The sequence below is a fragment of the Engraulis encrasicolus genome, chromosome 7 (assembly GCF_034702125.1).
Source record: "Engraulis encrasicolus isolate BLACKSEA-1 chromosome 7, IST_EnEncr_1.0, whole genome shotgun sequence".
NCBI classification, from domain to species: domain Eukaryota; kingdom Metazoa; phylum Chordata; class Actinopteri; order Clupeiformes; family Engraulidae; genus Engraulis; species Engraulis encrasicolus.
Window position 1 is genome coordinate 39,920,947 of NC_085863.1, and position 21,882 is coordinate 39,942,828.

The 21,882-nt window shown below is 47.1% G+C and overlaps 1 protein-coding gene across 1 annotated transcript in view; it reads right to left on the reverse strand.

Annotated features, from left to right (window-relative positions):
* Nucleotides 1–229: 229 nt before the first annotated feature.
* The window catches only part of spns2 (SPNS lysolipid transporter 2, sphingosine-1-phosphate), a 119,507-nt gene continuing 97,854 nt past the window's right edge, over nucleotides 230–21,882 (reverse strand). The window contains exons 10-13 of the mRNA XM_063203527.1: nucleotides 21,114–21,212; nucleotides 11,925–12,088; nucleotides 7,902–7,938; nucleotides 230–2,391 (exon numbers count right to left, since the gene is read on the reverse strand). Coding sequence (XP_063059597.1) covers nucleotides 2,380–2,391; nucleotides 7,902–7,938; nucleotides 11,925–12,088; nucleotides 21,114–21,212 — 312 coding nt within the window. The 3' untranslated portion in view covers nucleotides 230–2,379. The remainder of the gene's footprint in view (nucleotides 2,392–7,901; nucleotides 7,939–11,924; nucleotides 12,089–21,113; nucleotides 21,213–21,882) is intronic.

Sequence of the window (21,882 nt, forward strand, 5' to 3'; positions counted from 1 at the left end):
TGACAGCATAATGCCAGTGTCCATGCAAGGCAACCAGGCTAATATAAAATCTAACTCCTTTATCAGTCAGGACCTAAATCTTGGTCCGTTCTTGACAAAGACCTTCTTCAGGTTCACTCTTTGAATTAGGTTTCACTTCTGTGGAAATGTGGTCACTGAGCTTGTTCTCATAAAGAGATGATCCGAGCCATTTGCAGTACAAACAACACCTTTGTTGATATTTAGCTCAGAGCCTTCAAATTAAAAACAGTTTCTCGGCAACACTTCATTATCCAAGGCGTAGCATTTTAGTTGTTTCTCTGGCTCCTTTGGCAAACATTACTATCGCAGTAGGAAGATTTCAACAAAAGTGTGTTGCTGTTCTCAAGTGGCTAATTCACTATCCAAAGATCGGCTCTGTGAAAGAGTGAAAGTAGTGAAACCTTCCTGGTCTGATTAACTAAATTGGCTCAAATACAATGCAGTCTGTCTAGTCAAGTTACTGAACCAGAACTGACTGACAAGTTATCTCGACTAGACTGTTGGATAGAATGACCTCTTTTGGCGGATAAATGGCTATCTTCAATTAACTCCATGACTCAAAGACGTGCATATTCCTTTTAATCCTTCTTCCCTAGCCTTTTGAGAAATTAGATATCTACAATTGCACAGAAGAGAAAAAAAGGCTGTGCACAAAGACGGCTATTCTCAGCAACTAAAACTGGATACTTCAGACCTGGATCAACAAGGCTTTCCGTTCGCTTAGTGTTTGGCATTCTGGACATTTCAAAGCCAACAAACTGAAAGGGATCCCCCAATGTGAAACGCAGGGGCAATTTGGCAAAACTGGACCTGCTGTGTACTTTTGAAAAAATAGAAAAATGCCTTCATCTCCAATGACTTGGCTTCAAAGCGAAGGAACATCTCTACATTGTTTAGCCTTCTGGAGAAAAAGTTTCATAAAGGTCAAAACCCCTTTCTTCCGTTTCATAGAAAAGTTAACGGCCTAGTAACCAATGTCCTGCCATGCTGACTAGACTACACAATACACTCTTCTCCTCCTCCAATCACGAATCCCTTTGAAACAATCATAGGTTTGGACCTCAAGTTTCAAAAACAAACAAAAATGTATTATTTATATCTGATTTTCCCCCCCCAAAAACGTAGTGAGTCATGTCTGTTTCGTCTATATTAATGATTGTGTGATGTATCAGCGATGCTTTGGAGAGTTAAGTGCTGAGATCTGAAGTCAAGGAAAACAATGGAGCTCACAAACAGGGGCCGGAAGTCAGCTAAGGGCCGACATTCCAGCCTTTCATCAGCCATGGGGACACGGAGATGTCAAAAGGGTCCATGATTGTGTGTGTGTGTGTGTGTGTGTGTGTGTGTGTGTGTGTGTGTGTGTGTGTGTGTGTGTGTGTGTGTGTGTGTGTGTGTGTGTGTGTGTGTGTGTGTGTGTGTGTGTGTGTGTGTGTGTGATTCAACGGTTCAGTTTCCAGTATTATCCAATATGTATATCTATGGTATTATCCAATATGTAGCTTTTCTATCTTCAGAGAGGGGGGAGATGCTGGGGGGAGGGGTGGCACTGAAAGCAAGTGGGAGTAGAGGGAGTTGGGGTGAATGAGGTGGTGTACTGTATGTGTGGGGGAATGTACTGTTACTTGGCACTTGGTGCAGATTTTCAGACAGGCATCATAACACACCTCCACACCTCCTCTAACCATCCCTCCATCCTCCATCCATCCATCCTCTATCCTTCTTTTCAGTAGTATGGCACTATAACTCCGGCTCATCTGCATGGATATCACTGCGGCTCCATGCCCCCACCACCACCACCTTCCTCCCCCCCCCCCCCCCCAATCCCCTCCGGTTCTGCTGCATCAGCAGGGCACGGAGCACACACTCGGCCTGCCGCTGGCATTTGTTGTATATAAAAAAAGAACAAACAAACAAATAAACAAAACAAAAAACGACAACACTTGGCAGAGTCTGTTTTTGGACACGGAGAAAGCTGTGTCCTCAGAGTGAGGTGAGGAAGCTGTGGCTCCAGTTATAAAGCAGCCTCCCGGAGAAGGAGGCAGCGAAGAAACCAGCGAAATAGAGGTAATGACGGCAAGAGTGAAAAAGAGATAAAGAGAATGTAACGGAGAGGTAAAAAGAAAAAGAAACAGTAAATACAGAGAAGAAAAAGAAAAGGAGGTGTTGATGATGAGTTTTGCATTGATCATGAAGGCTGATGATGGACAGAGATGGCTGCTCTGGTAGGATGTCCAGTGCGTAAGCGGTTTCCATTTTGTTCAGCGTCTCTCTCTCTCTCTTCCTCCCACCATATCTTTCTCGTCATCGTCTTTCCATTTAGTTCCCAGGTATTTTCAGGTGTCAAACTGTTCCTTCTGTTCACTTGGTGACCTGTAGACAGAGAGAGAGATGGTTAGCGGTTTGGGCGAGTGACTCAAGGTGTCAATGCTGCTCCCTTTTCTGCCTTGATGACCTTCATAGACAGACAGACAGACAGATGAGCAGAAAGACAGACAGACCGACCGACAGACAGGACAGTTGGCAGTTTTGGGGAGTGATGACGTAGTGAGTAGGTTCTGTACATGGAGGTGGGTGGTGAAGAGCCTCCCTCCCCGAGAACGTTTCCATCTAATTATCTCGTCCCAGCACTCACTGCCATCTGTCTGTGTCTCCCCACGGACCGTTGTATAAGGCCAAACACGCCCGTGGGGACCCCCATAGGCGGCGGGAAAAAAAGAAACGAGCTTCCGGGCTCTTTATTTCACTAAAACTGTCTCTGACACAAGACAGATTCCACAAAAACCCACCTAAGCTTAATGGATTTTTTATGCAGGGGCAATGTATTTAGGGCAGATTCAACACAGCGGAAGTGGCTTTTGTTAGAAAAGCTTACTTTATTGTCCTAAATTGTTTCATTTTATGTGAGAAGAAAAATGCTTGCTGGTGGTGTGTCTGAGTACTACAATGGGGCTGGCATACAGTGTTGGGGCCGGCGTTGTTTCCCTCTCTTTTTGTTTAATCTCATCAGAAACACACGCACGCGCACAAATAAAACATATCCCATTGGGCATATTGAATGTACTAGCTATGTAATTAGCTTTCATGCAGGATTACAGATTTTTGAACAATCGCGCGTTGTCTCTCTTCTCAAAAGCTAACGGCTCATTTTGACTCACGTTAACCAGAGGATCCTCAAAATCCCCCATGAGTCCTGACTGCACAGATGGTTGGTCGTGCTTTCAAATGCAGACCCTTTTGTATTTAGTACGGGATATTATAAGCTATTATCCTTTCAGTACAGTGAATTATTGGCACGGGCCCCTTGACACCTTGTTAGGTTCACAGTTCATGGCTCATAATCAGTCTCAACCTCCATACAATGTTTGGAGGAAAATACGTCTATATTGATTTATTTTTTTGATTTGATTTTATATTGATTTATTTATTTATTTTCTGGATGCATTGATTTTTTGATTGATAAAAATAGGAAATGCCTTTTTTTAAATGCTGGTTTGGCCTCACACAATGCTCCCCCCTTAAAAGTTGGATTATTGTTGTTGAAAAACAAATATATAAAGTATCTACAGAAGCATAGAACATGCTTCAGTCCAGGGGGGGCTGGGAAAGTGTAGAGTGACCTTGAGACTAGAGTTTCATGCACAGATGTGCCCTTGGGTCCATGGCCATGTATTGAGGACAGTGGTCTATTCAGGCCATTACTTGAAGGTTTATACCGTATGTTATTCTATGTGGGCATTGGCAATACCAGGCTTGTTGTGTTATTGTTGTCCTGTGTGTGGCAGACTCAGTGGTGCCAGATGGACATACTGTAGCCTGTCCACATCCCCTGCTCTCCCTCATGCCTGCCCTGGCATGCCTGGCCCTGCCCAGCCCTGGCCAATGACTGGCCCTCTGTGGTCACCCTCCGTCCTGCCTTGGTTCCTTGACCCAGCTCACAACATGCCAGGAACCCATCGTCAAGGACACTTTCAAGGCGCCACTGACACAAGCAATCCTTGTTTTTTATATAACAGGAAAGGAAGAGACAGCGTGCAGCTTTTGTGGAGTGCCAGACCACTAGACTATGGAATGACGTAAATGTAGAACAGTAACACTTCATGAGGATACAATATCCACTGTGGAAAGAAAAGAAGGAAATGGGAAAAAACCCGATGGATTTCACTGGGGTTATTTTTAGCCCGGTTGATGGGATTAATTTGGCGAGTGCGGAGTTGGATCAATGAGGGGTGACGAGGAGCATTCCATCCTAATCCCAATGAAATGTGGCGACATTCAGACAGACATAGATTTAGACGTAGATGTATGACCACTCCGGCCTAAGACGTCAATGTGACCAGGTGAATCACGCCTTTTGCAGTTCTCAGGTTGCAGCTTTCTATTCTAATCCCGATGAAATGTAGCGACATTCAGATAGACAGACATAGATGAGATGTATGTCCACTTGGATGCAAGACGTCAATTTGACCAGGTGAATTACCCACGTTTTTTGCAGTTCTCAGGTTGCAGCCTTCCATTCTGGCATGTCTAGTCGCGCGCAGCAGTGGCTACACATCACTACCGGTATGTTGGTCGGCCGGTCCATGGGAAACGGGTTTGCTTTTAGAGGGATTTGTATGTGACGTAGGTCTGTCACGGGTCTGGGCCTTTTGATTTTCTCTTCAGGAGCAATGCTCTGAAAACATTAACGGAATGTTGTGTTAAATTCATTCACCGACCTCTCGCCTTTGAAGAACAAAAACACCCTAGTACCCGAGAAACCTGGAAACAGAGGTGCTTAATCTCCATTTATTTTTCTCAGTGTTGCATGTGTGAATAGTGCTGGCTATGCTGTACCAGAGATTCTTTAAGTATATAGAGATATGCCAACATAATAGGTTTCTATGGGCACCTAACATGACCAGGTTCCGGTCTGCCTAAAGGGACGTGTCATAATACTCCTAGCATTGAATAGAACAGTCCTTAGGTCTGCCTAAAGGGGGATTTACCCCCCCCCCCCTGCAACTGTAGAACCCAGAAACAATGGGCCAATGGAACCTCTCTCTCTCTCTACTCTCTCTGGCTGTACTATACGTAGGGGCGGTAGCGCATTCTAGTCTTTGATGGCATTTAATTGGATACCGGCTTATCTGATACCCATCGCTGGGTTGCATCACCAAAGATTACGACTTGATGATGCGTCATGGCTTAAGTGATTAAGCCACCCCTCTCTCTCTCTCTTTCTCTTTCTCTGTCTTTCTATAACTCTACGTCTCTTTACATTCTTTCCCTCTACACATTTCTCTTTTTCCTTCATGATGCTCTCTCTCTCCCGTATCTATGTTCATTCCATCTGTGTTATCTCTCCCTCTTTCTCTCTCTTATGTTCTATCTCTCACTCTCCCTCCTCTGTGTTCTCTCCACCTGTTTTAGGGCATGCCCAGTGCACAGCTGCCATGGTTCATTCCCATCGCCATTGGGCTTAATGTAACCATATAGACTACTGTCCACACGGATGACTTTTCCTTGAATCCAGCTTCTACCCTACCCTACCCTACCCAACCCCATCACACACACCACCCAACCCCATCACACACACACACACACACACACACACACACACACACACACACACACACACACACACACACACACACACACACACACACACACACACACACACGCACAACACACCACCCATCCCATTCACCTCACTCCTTCCCTCTCCCTCCCTTCATGGCTTCCACATTAAAGCCTTTGCCTTGTGACAGCCCCGCAGTGGAGCAGGGGAAGCGGGGAGGGAGGTAGGGGGGAGGGTGTTGGTCGAGGGACTGTCATTATAGAGTTACATAACAGCCATCTCTCCTCCACAGCCCAGGCCCTGACCCTATGGATGCCATTGATCTGCACATTCATCCATTCTGCAGCGCAGGGCGGCACGGCGAGTCGCCATACATATCAAGCATTTGCCTAATGCCTTTGGCCTGAAGCGATCCGGGCCCCAAGGCAATGGTTAATAATCATTCGCCAGGAGACAAGCCATTGATCGCTCCACCAACCCACCATGCAGCCATTTTTGTTTGTTGACGTCCTCACTTGATTTCTCAGCGCATAGGGAGCAGTGTGCTGCGGCAGAGTTGTGAGTTTCCTGATCAAAACTATGCTGCAGCTTCAAGGCTGTGAATTTACGCAAAACTCAAGGCTGTGAGCTCAAGTTCTTGCAGAATGGATGTATTTTACATAAGTAAAATGCCTCAGTAGTTAAGGCGATAAGATGACATGCCAAACAAATTCCTCTCAGAAATACTTGTTAACCACCATTTACACCTCACTTCAATCTTTCTACAGAAGGTGAACAAAAACTCCTTTCCTTTACCTATATCGTCCTGTAGAACACAAACAAAAATCGAGGCATATTTGTCACTTTTGAATTTGTACAGGTACAAACAGTTGTAAATTGTAAGAGATTGCAACAAATAGTCCATTCTGCGCAATAGAAGAAACCCCAGCGGGGGATGCTGACCATGGAGGAGGACTCCATCAGAGTTGAATTACATGTACCCTGAAGACCCACTCTCGTCTCTGACAAAAGAGATCTAAGGCCACTTCTGAAGGGCCGTGGAAGAAAGACATGACTTGGACAGAGGCCTTCTAACAGCCCGTGTGTGCCAGACAGTCTCAGTGTCAGCCTTTGGCACAAACACAACAGGAGGCGGGCATGTAATCTCTCGCCCCCGTGTCTCGCCTTGATAACCTTGTCCCAGAGAGGGCACAATAACATGAAAGAGGCAATCTGTGTCCTGCTGAAATCAGTCCGTCTGGGCTGCTAGTTCTTGTTATTTTGTGGGGAGGTTGGCCGATAAGTCCCAGAATGCCATTGTTCAGAAGCCCCAGAAGCCGCTTTGGGGAGGTGTGACCTACAGCTTCCCGAAGTATTTACTCTTTTTCTCTCTTTTTCTTTTCACTCTCCCTATTCCTTTCCTTTTCGCTCACCCTTGTTCTCTCTTTCTCTCGCTTCCTTTCTCCCTCTCTCTCTCTCTTCCTTTGCTCTCTCTTTCCCTATCTTTCTCGCCCTGCCTGTAAACTAAAGGCTCTCATCATTAATTACACACACACAGGGGCGCCATGTAAGCAAGTGGCAGCCAGTGATAAGGAAAGTAAAGGAAAGCGCAGGGGAAAAAAGAGAGGAGAGGAAGGGCAGTGCGGCCTTGACCGCGTGCCAAGACATTACTGCCGAGACCTTTGGCGGCCCAGAATGCACCTCTCCTCACTCTGCCCGCTACAAGACCTCTTGAAGACAGAGTCCTGCTATGAACCACTGTTTCACTTACAGTGGAAGTCCCACTATAGCACCTTCCTTATTGCTGAACCTCAACTGATGGCATGACAGCTGAGGACACTGCAAACACTGGGGCTGTCTATGAGAAAGATGGTATTTGATTGGCCCCATTTTGGGAAAAAATCAATGTATATTGGAAGACTTGTTTGAGATATTTCACTAAATACTGTGCCAGGTGAGCTCAAAAGTACTGCATTAGAGGCAGACGCTCTAGAAATATAACCCAATTAATGTCAAATATCCCATTTGATGGCACAACTTCTAACAAAGTCTCAAAGGGTCTTCTTGATGTTTGATTTAGGTATTTCAATAATCTGGCCAGATTTATTCCAGTTGCATTTCTGCATTTCTGGCAGTCATTGAAATATTTTGTCACATGTGCATTCCAGCCAACAGCTGTTCTCCAGCTGTATTCTTAAACCTAAAGAATTTCCCATGAAGAAGCTGTGACTGAGGGCCAACTGAACAAACCCTGAAATGACACCAAGACTTTATGACCCGCCAATAACCCCCTGGGCCACACTCTGGCCTCAAACAACAGATACATGTACTGACTGATGCTTACCTTAACTGTGGAAGGTTGCCTGGTGAGCTGGGCTATCCTGTGAGGAAAAGAGAGAAAGAATGAGAGTCAATGAGACGCAGCTAGCATATTGTAATGAAGTCAAGTGCTGTTCAAGCCTTCTTGGCCACACAGTAACTTTTGCAGGGTCAATTCAACACTTTGAGAGTGGATTTAACATTATGTAGAGTGTATTTGGTCCCAGAGTACTGTCAAAGTTTTGAATTAACACTGCACTTTTTTACTGTGCACGGTTATGAAGTGGTGACGTGCTCAGGGGGCCACAGCCAAAGTCTTTAAAAAACAGGAGCAGCAGGAGCAGAGATCCGCCGGGATCATGGTGTATTACAGTCTGACTGTGCGTGTGTGTGTGTGTGTGTGTGTGTGTGTGTGTGTGTGTGTGTGTGTGTGTGTGTGTGTGTGTGTGTGTGTGTGTGTGTGTGTGTGTATGTGTGTGTGTGTGTGGGGCCCAAAACCTTATGACTTCCATACTGAGTGGGGGAAAGGAAAGCAGTTAAAAAGTCTGAGGCAGACAAACCATCCGTCAAATGACATCCAGTCGCAGTTTCTCTTCCTAACTGCTGGCTGCGGTTTTATCCGTTCAGTATTTTGGAGCGGCATTACTCACAAACCAGGGCCGCTGACACATTTGACCGGGCCCCGGACAAAATCATCTGAAAGAGCCCCCCTCTATAATGCTATGAGAACCCATTTTTGGGCGCCCTCGCTCCTTGGGCCGAGGACAACTGACCCCTTTCCCCCCTGCCGGATTCCCTACTCCCTCCTCTTTTTCACTCTGTCTTTTCCTATTCCTACAGTCATCCCCTCAACCCCACCGCCGCCAATGCCGCCACTTCTCCTCCTTTTCTCTCCCTCACTACACCCTCTCTCTCTCTCTCCTCTTCTGTCTTCTCTCCTCTACCCCATTATCCTGCTGTCCCTGCGTTACAGTGCTGCCTCGTTGACACTGACACCACAGCCTGCCACTTCACAGTAATCTGGTTACCGCACAGGCAGCGCTGCCACTGGGCCGTGGTCTTACGCGCACATCAGCCATGAGCCTTCAATGGGGACTGAGGGGGTTGAGGGTTGGGGGGGGGGGGGGGGGGGTTGACTTAGCGTGCCCACTGATGCTTAGGCAATGGGAACAGATGAAATAAATGAAACTTGAGAGCTGAGCGTTGGGGTGTTGGGAGGGGGGGGGTGGTATCACCACGGCTGGCCGTACTGTAGGCCCTTCCACACTACTATAAATAGCATCGCCACACTTAAAATAAAGGCAGCGCTAACAACCTGGAAGTAATTGGGCCTCGGCACTCGCGCTGAAAATAGACTAGCGAGCTAGCGCCTCACTGGAGGCCTCCTTTTGCTCTATGGGGCTGGGCTGGAAGGAGTATAAGGACATGGTCACATTGGTTAGCATGCTACAGTGATGTGCATTATTTATGACTTGCAAGTGTGAAGAAACCCATTGGTTCATAACAGACCAAAATAGTGAAATGTCACTGGAGGTTTTTTTTTTTAGACTGGAACAAACAAGGAATGTGCAGTGAAGCTATGACTCGCTTGCATGAAGGGCCACTGACAGCTTTGGCCAGGCCCAGGACAAAGTCATCTGAAAGCCCCCCACACCCTAAACATACAATGTAATGAGGACCCAATTCTGGGCCCTCTCTCTCCCAATGCCTGGGACAACTGTCCCCTGTGTCCTCACCTGTCGGCTTCCCTGCTTGCATGCATGCTTGCTTGGACTGATAGGGCCAGTGTGTGGATAATTCATGGTGTTTGAAGACACTAGGCTCATTTGAGAAAAAACTGTTTGCGGTGCTGTATTTCAAGCATGCAAGATTTGTGCTACTGAAAGAACAAAAAGTACAGAGATATGTGTAGCCTCTTCAACTCTCATCAATATTTCACAAATAATGTCTCCTCGCCATGGAAAAAAAACGATACACGGCATGAAAGAGCTAAGAAAAGAATGCTTGTTCATTCATTCCTGCGACTTTATCTGTTGTTGACTACATGCTTGAGGGGATATTGTGGCTAGATACAGTTTAGCTGCACAAACACGACTACCCACACACACATCTCACTGTGGTTTAGGATGAACCACAGGATTGACGCTTTGATATATTTTGGAACACAAACAAAAAACAGTATCTCTTATTTTCCAACAGGGTTAACAAAAATCCCTATTGACCGGAAATTGTTATATTTCTGACTTGTCCACCAAGCAAAAAAATGCTTTTGTCATCATTTTTGTAACGTTTTAACATGCAAGCATAAAAAATGGCCGTTTTGAGGTCAGTCATGGAAAAACATCACCCGAAAGGCCCAAGCCTAAATTGATTCTGCGAGTGAATGGAGTATCTGGTCATCAGCGTAGCCACTTAAAATCAATGCGTCTCGGCTGACTTTGCCAGAGATGTTAATCGCCAATCAGATAACGCTTCCTGTAGACTGAATTCCAGCACTATAACGGCTGCTGTCTGCTGGGCTGTGCCATCTCGTCCTCCTCGTCCTCCTATTTACACTACTCCCAGTGGGACATCTCTGGAGGACTGTGGGAACTCTGGAACGTGTGGCTTCAGAGAAGTCGACGGAGGTGGCGGGGCAGTGTGATAAAGGGGTCAATTGTACCGGGCCCAGGGAGAGAATGGGCCCAGGACTGGGTCCTCATTACATTGCATTTATTGGCTGGGTGGGGCGGGGGGGTGCCTTTCAGAGGGCTTTGACCCGGGCCCGGCTGAAGCTGTCAGCGGTTCTGTGTGGTTTAGTAGAGTCTGCAGAGAGGGACAACCTGCTCTGTGGACATCAGTCTGCCACACGGCTTCCGAATGCCTTGACAACCCCCCACTTCAAACAGGAAGGAAGTCATTTCTATGAGCTTGGGCACAGAGGAAGTCAGTTCACTTGATAAAATAATGCCTCCTGCAGTGGCCCACGCTGTAAAACATGGGTCTGCGCTGTCACATCATCACAGGCCAAGACAGAGTGTTTGTTTTAACCTTTTAAGGCAACGAGATGAGAAAACCTATGACAAAGCGTTTAGGTATGGCGTGCATTTGTAGCAACAGCACCATCCGGCCAGCAAAAAAGGACCATGCTGCTTGTCTGCCTGGTAATATATGCTGAAGCCAGCAGAGCAGAGAGAGCCCGTAATGGCAAAAGTAAGCAGACGGGACTTTGTTGGTCTTTAGTAAGAATAGCCGGTGTAAGCAGGGTCCAGGCAGACTTCGCTGATGGACTCGAGGGCCCAAGTGGAAATCCCACAGCTCCTTTGGTGATGGTTGGAGATTGTTTTTACTGGCTGTCTGATGTTGGTCTGACCCCCATGCTGTGCTGTGCTGCCCTCTGTCCCTACTTCAGCCTCTGAATACCAGACACTGCATTAGGCAACTGGCAACTTCTACATTTTAAATCTCATGCATGATGATGAGGGGGGAAATGTTGTAATGGAGTTTCTAATCTTGGAGAAAATTAGACATGAATAAAATAGAAGATGAGGAATTATCTACTTTGTATTATTATGAATTATCTCCAAATTATTATAAATAGAGTATGTAATGCACTCTCTCTCAGCACCGAACTAATCCTCTCCATACATAATTATGCCCACCACAGCACATAGACAATGGGAGATGTTGGAGAACTTTCTGATTCTATGTAGAACTAAAGAAAAATGGCCAAAACGCCATGATTAAAAAAGTAACAGCATCCTGTTTTTGTTTGTGTTGTCTTAGTCTATATCCCTTTGTCTAGCATCCATAGCATTGAGGTGGAGGTGTATGTTTTTTGGTGTCACAGATTCACAGATGCCCCATTGATGAGTCCTTGAGCAAGATTCGCAACCCCAAACTGCACCTGGTGGCAGGGTGATACCCCACGTGGCAGCCACTGCCACCAGTATGTGAGTGTGAATGGGTGAATGTGAGGCATACATTGTAAAATGTTTTGAGCGCTCAAAGGAATGGAAAAGCGCTATATAAGTCCAGTTCATTTAGCATTTCCCATTTGTTTACTTACTGTTTGTCAGCCTTTTCCCTGTCGTCCAGGAAGAAGAGGGCCGTGGCCAGGAAGAACATCCCGCCCAGCACGATGACGAAGGGGCACAGCATGAGCGCGTAGCCCAGGCTCAGGAAGTGCCACAGCATGGAGGACTTGTAGCTCTCCTGGAGGGCGTCCGATATCTGTGGAGGTACAGAAAAACAACAATGCTGACAGTGAGCACAAGTCGTTTTCTTAGGTCTAGTAAACGCATTCCGTGTGCGGCATGGCCGTCAAATAAGTTAATTTATGAAAACAGTTGCCGAAATATGAAGTTCTGAGTGTGCGACAGCGACTGTTTTCATAAAGTGGACACGGATAGATAAAAGAACACTAACTGACAGTTACTGTAACACACAGAGGTATCAGGAAGTGTCCAACACCTTGCTGTGTTGTCTTGTTCTCAGCCTCCTCAGGGCCGGTTCAAGGTATTTGTGGGCCCTAACTATTGAGTAGGGGCCCACTCAAGTGGGATTTCAATAGCAGTATCATTTCAATTTTCGGGTCATTGAATTTAGAAATGTGCTGCCACACTCTCAAAAGTTGTCATTTCTGTCATTTGAGTACATTCATATTGAAGTACACAACCCAAGTTGGACTTAGGACCAGGGGGGGCATTCAGCTGGGGCCCTAGGGAATTGCCTAGTTTGCTTACCTGGTTGTGACAGGCCCGAGTCCCCTTCACACATCTTTGCTGATGTGCTGTGTACAGAGCCCCTACTGTTTACCTACTGCCGTGTCAGGCACTTTTTTAAATCTCGTCTTTGCTTGTGACTTAGTCATTCAGCAGAGCGTGGGCTGGATGTGAATATCATGTCTGCCACACTGATGCAATTAACTGATTGTTGTCCCCACTTCAAGCTTTGTGAAGCGAGGAAAGCTACCGGATGGATACTGTCTGTCAATGGCATGTAGGTCACCCATAAATCAATGAGAGGTTCCACAAACAAAATTAAGATATTGATTTAAAGCAGGACAGAATGTGAGGGGGCGAGCATGAACAATGCTTTGAAAACTCACAGTTAGGTTTTTGCTACGGTTGGATGCAAAATATTCATGGTATGGTATTTAGCTAAGGAAAGGATTATGCAAACGCCATTAACAGTATGAAGAATACAGTAAAATAAGGTCAAACGAGACACAAAATCCCTTTCAGCCAACTCATTAAAAGAGGGACCTGAGCTCCAGGCAACCACATCTCATTAAAGAAAATAGAAATCCTTTAACCTTAAATCTCCCTCCTACATCCATCGTAGGAGTAAAAAAAAAATCAAATAACGACTAAGCAAAGTTGTATAATGCTGACATCGGCAAATAATACAAAAAATCCCCACATCCACATGGGCTCTTGGAACCGTGAAGCTGCCTGCATAGTGTGCCACCAGGGCCGCTGAGACCTTTGGCTGGGCCCGAGATAAAATCGGAAAGGGGAAAATAGGGGAAGAAAAAGGGGAAAATAGGAAAAGGACCCAAAGGACCCCAATTCTGGGTCGTCCTTATACTGTACCTGTGCCCGGGATAACAGACCCCTTAGTCCTCCCCAGTTGGCTGGCCTGTGCCTGCCTATTTGGGTGCCATTGCTGAACTCTTAGAAGTGCCCCTGGTCTACTCGCAGACAAAAGTGGGGACAAAGGGGTCAGTTGTCCCGTACCCAGGGAGATGTGGGGCCCCAGAATTGGGTCCTCATCACATTGTATGCATTAAGTGGGTGTGCTTTTCAGATGACTTTGTCAAAAGCTAACAGTGGCCCTCACAGTGGCCCTTACTTTAATTCTGCTGATTCACCTGGAGATCCCTGTCAGTTTAAAATGCCAGTCAGGAAGTCGACTGATTGATTGGCTTAAATGCGGCCAATCTTCTGGCGTGCGCATTAAATGCTGTAAATCAGGCCTAATAGCGGCCACATAGATTATGCTTCAGGCCCCGGTGTTGTTAAAGCCTTAGCCACAGGGTTCATGCAAATGCTGCTGACTCTGTGTGGGCAAACCATACTGTGTGCGCACTTTGCTGTGTGTGGCTGTGAATGCCTGTGTGTAAGGTTTTCAGAAGGGAACGGCAAAAACTGGCACGGGCCACTTCGTGTGTGTGTATGTATGTGTGTGTGTGTGTGTGTGTGTGTGTGTGTGTGTGTGTGTGTGTGTGTGCCTGCGTGCCCATTTGTGCATAAGAAAGAGAGAGAATAAATGAGTGTGGGTGTGATCGCCAGTGTGGGCGTGTGCGATTGTTCATGCACGTACATTGCTCAGCTGCACTGCCAGAGAAAACCGACTAAAGAATAAAGTCATAATGAAGAATAAACAGAGTTAACTTCTTGCACGGATCAGATATGACCCCGAAAGAAAATCAACACTATTACTATGAAAAATTTGAAAGTGATTAAATTGCCACCCACACTGCGCCTTCAGCTGAATTAATCTTGATGGCGAGTCCACAAACTATGTTGACACAAGACGGGGAGCGTAATGAGACATTAGTGTGCGGCAGGCGTTTCTTGCGTTAATAGCCTTTGGATGACGAGGCTTTTTTTTAAAGACTATGCACTACCTGCTGTTTTGGCACTATACATATAGGCAGGGAAGCCAACAAAGGTGGGCTAAGGGGTCAGTTGTCCCGGGCCCAGGGCCTAGGACTGGGTCCCCATTACAATGTATGCACTAAGTTGGGGGGCTTTCGGATTACTTTTTCCTGAGCCCAGTAAAAGCTGTCAGTGGCACTGTGCATAGGCACTGGTATTCCCTGCCTGGGGTAGAAAAACGTATTACTGCAAATGAACATAATTCCATGTCCGACAATCGCTCATTTCCTTGGTTAAATAAGTGGAACTGAAATTTTCGAAAGCACACTACACGTCCTGGCCACCCCTTGTCTCATTCGCTTTACTTTATAGCTTGTGGAGCAACACTCGCATGCAAGGGAGGCCGCTGACAGCTTTGACCGGGCCTGGGACAAAATCATATGAAAGGGCCCCCTTCCTCTCAATACACACAATGCAATGAGGTTCCTATTTTAGGCACCCTCTCACCTATCCCTGGGGCCGGGACAACTCACCCATTTGTTCCCCCCTGTCAGCGTTCCTGCTGTTGAGTCTTGCAGTAATTGAGCAAAGGCAGCTATTAACAGGATGAGGCGTGAGAGTTGTGGAGCTTGTGACTTCATATGTCAAGAACTCAGCTAAGCGGCCCACCACCGGAGTGAGGAGTTGTTATTTTAGCTACCTGTAGAAAAGTAGGCAAAATGAATGGCAGCGTAATGCTACCATACTGCTGCTACAGTATACGTAGCTGCTAGGTTTTTGGCGCGGCCAAAGGTCAATAATCTGTGATGTGGGTCTTTTCCAGTGGGAGACTGATAGTAAAGGTCTATGGATGACTTGTAGTGAGTGAGTGAGCAAGTGATTGAGTGAGTGAGTGCTCGGTAAAGTCAGCGAGTGAGTGAGTGAATGAAAGAGTGAGTGAGTGAGTGAGTGAGTGAGTGAGTGTGTGAGTGAGTGTGTGCCTCCCTACACAGAGTGCAACCAGTCCTGTCACGTGGCTGTTATAAAAGTATACATCAGTATTTGAAGTCTGGTATTTAGACTCATGGGCTCATGGTTGTGAGTGGGTGGGTGCATAGGTGAATGGGGTGGGTGACTGACTGAGGGGATTTTGGGGGGGGAGTGCACTGTGCAAATTCTGCGGCTGTTCTGTGCTCGAGGTGTGAAGCCTGACAGAATGTCTTAGAGTGGACTGGGTGCCTCCCACCCTTCACTGACCGGATTTAGCCTGTGGCTGTTATGTGGGTGAATGACGTTTTAGTAGGAGCACACGTCACAGTGGTTCTACCACAGCTAATGGCACTATTGTATGGATTCAATTATTTTTTCTTTTATCTAAGAAGCATATTCATCACAGTACATTAATTACCACTTACTAATTAATTTATGGGCATTAGCTGTGGCTGTACCAAAGATTCTTTAATTCTAATTTAAGTTCATAATGGAACGTCTCTGGCTGTACCACCTGACGTCTGAGTCCATATATGTCATTGCCTGAGGTCTGGTGTTCTCCCTCACAAGGGTGGCTTAGAGTGGGTGAGTGACTGACTGAGAGAGTGGGGCGGACGGCCAAAGGTGTATGAAGTAGTACAGTGCTACTTTACGCTCTTACTGTGTATCGACCTCGTTGGGTACAATGGACTAACTGGTGTATAAACTATGTAAGATCATGTAGTCGTGTTGTAATGACATCAGTTAGAGTAGCCTACTTCTACTTTATACCCGTCTGTGGACGAGTGACTGAGTGGGTGAGGGGGTAGAGTGGGTTGAGGAGTGACTGACTGACGGGTTGACTGGGTGGGGGAGTGTGTGGCGGGAGGGGGTGCCTCCCTCCACTGAGCGGATCTGTCCTATGGCTGTTATGTGCTGAGCAGCTGGTGTGGTTTTCCTGTGGGAGATCCGCAGCAGAGTGTTTAGGCCGAGGAAGAATGTGTGTGTGTGTGTGTGTGTGTGTGTGTGTGTGTGTGTGTGTGTGTGTGTGTATCTTGTGTCGTGTGTGTGTGTTTGTGTGTGTGTGTGCGTGTGTGGGCCCGTGCGTGCATCACCCATGCATTGGCATATATGTGCGCTGGTGTCGAGTGTGCAGGTACGGGGTCTTTTTTCTCGACTGCGTGGGGAAACGTCACTGCCATCATGGCACCAACTCGCTAAAGCCTGCGGCGTGACACAGCAGCATCAGCAGTGACGCACTTCAGTTCAGCTCGCTCCCTCGCTCGCTTCTTCCGGAAGGAATAGAAGGACCCGACTGCCTGAGGACCAAACTGAGGAGTGAGAGCTCTGACCCACTAGAGAGCAGGAGCTATCAAATCCTGTGTGTCTTGACACCGGGGGGTGGTGTGTGTGTGTGTGTGTGTGTGTGTGTGTGTGTGTGTGTGTGTGTGTGTGTGTGTGTGTGTGTGTGTGTGTGTGTGTGTGTGTGTGTGTATGTGTGTGTATGTGTGAGAGAGTCTGTGTGTGACTGCGTGCATGCCTGCGTACGTGCGCGCGTGTGTGTGTTGTAGTGAATGTATTAGTGTATTTTTGCCTGTGTGTGTATTCATGTGCCTGTATTCATTGTGTTATTGTGTGTGTGTGTGTCTGTGTGTGTGTGTGTGTGTGTGTGTGTGTGTGTGTGTGTGTGTGTGTGTGTGTGTGTGTGTGTGTGTGTGTGCCTGTGTGTGCCTGTGTGTGTGTGCCTGTGTGTGTGTGTGTGCATGTGTGTGTGCCTGTGTGAGAGAGTCTGTGTGTGACTGCGTGCATGCCTGCGTACGTGCGCGCGCGCGTGTGTGTTGTAGTGAATGTATTAGTGTATTTTTGCCTGTGTGTGTATTCATGTGCCTGTATTCATTGTGTTATTGTGTGTGTGTGTGTGTGTGTGTGTGTGTGTGTGTGTGTGTGTGTGTGTGTGTGTGTGTGTGTGTGTGTGTGTGTGTGTGTGTGTGTGTGTGTGTGTGTGTGGGGTGGTGGGTGGCCTTTATCAGTAGCTCACAGCCGTGTCTCCCATCAGGGGCCAAAGGGCTCTGCAGTCCCACCCACATGGGCGCAGTGTCCCCGCCGCGTAGCGATACACCCAGCCAGCCTGCCCTGCAGAGCCTTGTCAAAGACGGGGGAAGATGTTCTTCAAGAACAAAACAAGGTCATCCGACCTACAGTGCGTCACACGCAAACTGGTTTCCTACCAACAGGCGGACAGACCGACCGACACAGTTGCGTGCGTGCATCGACTAAAATACATATAACCTCCTCGCCCCAGACACTTCCATCATTATTAACAAAGAGCTGTGAATGTACTCGTCTGACGTGTTGAGCTATGAATGTATGTACTCCTCTGACATGTTGAGCCTTCTTCTTCGTCGTCTTCTCTGAGATGGAATGTGTGAAATTGGTGGTATGCGAGACTACCTGGAAAATGTAACCATCACGGATGTACTGTAGACTTGCCATGAATATCTATTTGCTGAAAAATACAGAATGGATTCCTGTGTCTTCTTGTGTGTGTATGTGTGTGCGCATGTGCATGTGAGTGAGGGTGTGCATGTGCGTGTGGATTTCTATTTGCTCAAAAGACAGAATGCAATCCTGTGTCTCCTAGTTTGTGTATACCGTGTGTGTGTGTGTGTGTGTGTGTGTGTGTGTGTGTGTGTATGTGTGTGTGTGTGTGTGTGTGTGTGTGTGTGTGTGTGTGTGTGTATGTGTGTGTGTGTGTGTGTGTGTGTGTGTGTGTGTGTGTGTGTGTGCGTGTACAGTATGTGTATGTGTACAGTATGTGTGTGCATGTACTGTATGTGTGTGTTTACTGTACCTGTTTGTGTATGTGTACTCTGTGTGTGTGTGTTTGTGCGTGCGTGCGTGCGTGTGTTTGTGTGTGTGTGTGTGTCTGTGTATTTCTCTGAGATGCGCAGGGTAGGCTAGCTGTTGGCACGGTGTGAAGGAGGCCCCTTGCTTGGCTTGCTTAGGTAATCACAGGAAAGTCTTGCATGGGGCCAGCGATGCAGCGTTACATAATCCTGTGGCAAAACAAGCTGGCCGGAGGAGGAGGATGATCAGGACTGGAAGTTGCCAAAAAACACAACATTATATCACGCTCACCTCCAAATGGGGGTCCGTGTGTGTCCCTCTTACAGTATGTGTTGCTGAGCAGTCTTCTCCTTCTTTCCCCCTGTAGGAATTCTCTCTCTCGCTCTCTCTTTCTGTCTCTCTCTCTCTCTCTCTCTCTCTCTGTCTCTCTCTACCTTTCTGTTTCCCCCCATCATGTTTGCCATTTCCTCCTTCTCCGCTAATTGCTAATTGGGAATGGCAGTCTTGCCGGCTCCTTCTGTCAGCACACCCAGCAAAGCCTGTGGCGGGTCTCTGTTTTTCAACTCTCTTTCTCTTTCTCTGTATTTTTCTCTCTCTCTCTCTGCTTCTCTGTTTCTCTGTATTGCCATCCAGTTGCCAGTGTAAGCCTCCCCTGTGCCTCCAGTGCTGGGAATGAAACAGAACAACTCTGCTAATGTTGTTTGTGACGGAGAGGCTACTAGAGCTGAGTACCATGCGTCACTGCTGACAGAATGCTACTGATGGCTTGTCAGTCAACTCTTAACTATGACTTGCTACTGTTAGCCCTGAAGTAGACACCCGTTACTATGTTTCCTTGCTTGCTTGCTTGCTTGATCACTCACTCACTCACTCCCTCACTCACTCACTCACTCACTCACTCACTCACTCACTCACTCACTCACTCACTCACTCACTCACTCACTCACTCACTCACTCACTCACTCACTCACTCACTCACTCACTCACTCACTCACTCACTCACTCCCTCACTCACTCCCTCCACCATTCATACTAACTGCATTGCTATTTTAGTCTGTCACTCCTGCTACAGTATATGATAAGAAGGTGGCTGGCTTCATTCAGCACCACCCGGGCCCTACAACCTCTGTACGCAGCTACCGCACTGTACCCTATGATGCAAGGTCATCTGTGTGTGTGCAGTTGTGCGTGAGTAAGACAAAGAGAGAACGCAAGCGAGAGAGAGAGAGAGAGAGAGAGAGAGAGAGAGAGAGAGAGAGAATAGAGAAGAGAGAGAGAGACTGCATTTGCAACAATAGCTCCGGTGGGAGTTTGACCCAAGGTTGCATGCTCTTAAGTGGCACAGGAGCGAGAAAAAGAAAAGACTGAAAGAGGTCTGAGGAGACGTGACTCAGTCCGGAAACAAAAGGTTGCAGTGTTCCTTCTCGGAATGGGTGGAATGCTCTACAGTAGCCAGACATGTACGTACATTAGGAATATTGTTTGTACATTGTGCGTTTGTGTCAAAATGACAAGGTATGGGAGGACTAAAGGAAAAGCTGCCCACATCTGATAACAGGTGTTAAAAGGACTTGTGGGAACCCTTACACACATACGTGGCCTTCAGAGTTCTCGTAATAAAAATGGCATATCCTGCACAAAGTTTTCGCACAATACCCCATCGAGGTATTTTTGCGGAAATACGGCGTAGGAGGATGGGAGGGATACATACAAGCACTGTTGTCCAATTATTCCTGTTATCCTTACGCATTCTTTGCATTGTCTTGCTGTGATTTTCCCACTACTTTCAGCTAAAAAACAACTTTAGTTTAGCGGTAAGTGACAAGCACAATCCGTAACGTCACTGTGTGCGTTTGTGGAATATATTCCGGATGAGACAGGACGTGGGGAATGCGTTTGAAGGGGAAAAAAAAAGATATACAGTCAAGTCGAGTCGACCCAAAACCACCGCTCATTTGCCCGGCTGCCGAGGCACTAATGAGACACAGCGGTGTGGTGGTCAGATGAATTATGCCGTCTGGCCACGCAAACGCTCGAGCTGTCTGCACAATTTGTGCTTCAAACTCTCCGTCTCGACCTCCGCGTAAGAGAGGAAAAGAAAGGAAAGGGAGGAAAAAAACCAACATAACACAATCTACGGTAAATGGGGATGGGATGGGATGGGTATGGCAGCTGACCCCGGACAGACTTTTAATCATCTTTAGAGCCGCGCGCACATTAAAAATATACATGGGGGCCCTGTGATTCAATTAGACAAGGTCTCAGGACTACTGGAGCCAGGGAAGGATGTGGAGGTTCACGAGGGGTTAATTGCGGAACCACGCCGCTGTGCGACCCGGCACAAAACATCTTGTGTCAGACACCAGAGACAAATTGTTGAGGGCTTTATGCAGCTAGACACTTAATTTTCCGCAAAAGACAGCTAGCTCGCAAGGGGCCAAGAGAGAGCAAAAGGAAACAGTCTCTTCTGTTCAGGGGGGGAAAAAACCCATAACTGCCATTGGAAGATGTGGTTGCTTTGTTGTCGATGATCAACAGGGCCACTGACAACTTTGACCGGGCCCAGGACAAAAATCCTCTGCAAGGGCCCCCTGTCAATACATACAATGTAATGAGGTCCCAATTCTGGGCCCCCTCTTTCCCTGGGGCCGAGACAACTGACCCCTTTGTTCACCCTTGGCAGCGAGTCTGATTAACCCACCGCATTCAAGAAGTCATTTATAAATGATATATACAGTGATCTGATGAGGAAACCGCAGGGCAAAGGGGGAAGTGGAAGCCAGCGATCAGCCTGGGGCTTTAGGGGCTGCACAGTACAAGAGGGCTGGAGTTATTAATAGCTTGCTGTTGTATCTTACCAGGCCAATGAGGGACGGACTTCCCGCGTCGCCCAGTAGATGTGACGTAAAGCCCTGGAGGGCTACTGCAGTGGCTCTTCGCGTCGGGATGACGACAAACTGTAAACGGAGAGAATGGCAGAGCGGAGTCAAGACACTTCATGGGGAAAAAATAAATAAAGGTAGAGGGACAATGAGTACAACAGAACACAAAATAGAGTGAGAGAGAGAGAGAGAGAGAGAGAGAGAGAGAGAGAGAGAGAGAGAGAGAGAGAGAGAGAGAGAGAGAGTCAGAGAGACACACAGAGCAGAGCAAAGACATGCAAACAAACTGACACTTTAATACTTTGAATAAAGAAAGATAGTGACAAAGTCCAATCAACCTGTCATAACACGACTGCAACATTTTGAGACTTTAATTTAATGCAGAGTCATGTTCACCTCAGTGCCATCGCCGTCCGCCAGTCTCTTCAGCTTAAGAGAGAGCGGCGGTGAGGTGAGCGGAGTGGCTGTTCACCCCGGCAATAAGTGCTGGTGCCTCCCTGGCTGTCTCCTCTCGTCACCGCCACACAGAGAGCACAGTGCCCAGCGGGAGGCTGACGGACTGGATGGCCTTTCCATTTCACAGCAAACCCCCCCTGTTCAATGTAGCGCCAACTAATTCCACTTACGACTAATGCGACTCCAAACTAAATGCAAACTCACTTCTTTTTTCTGTCCCAACATTTGGGGCCAACACTCTCTCTCTCTTACTCTCACTCACTTGCATTCTCTCTCTCTCTCTCTCTCT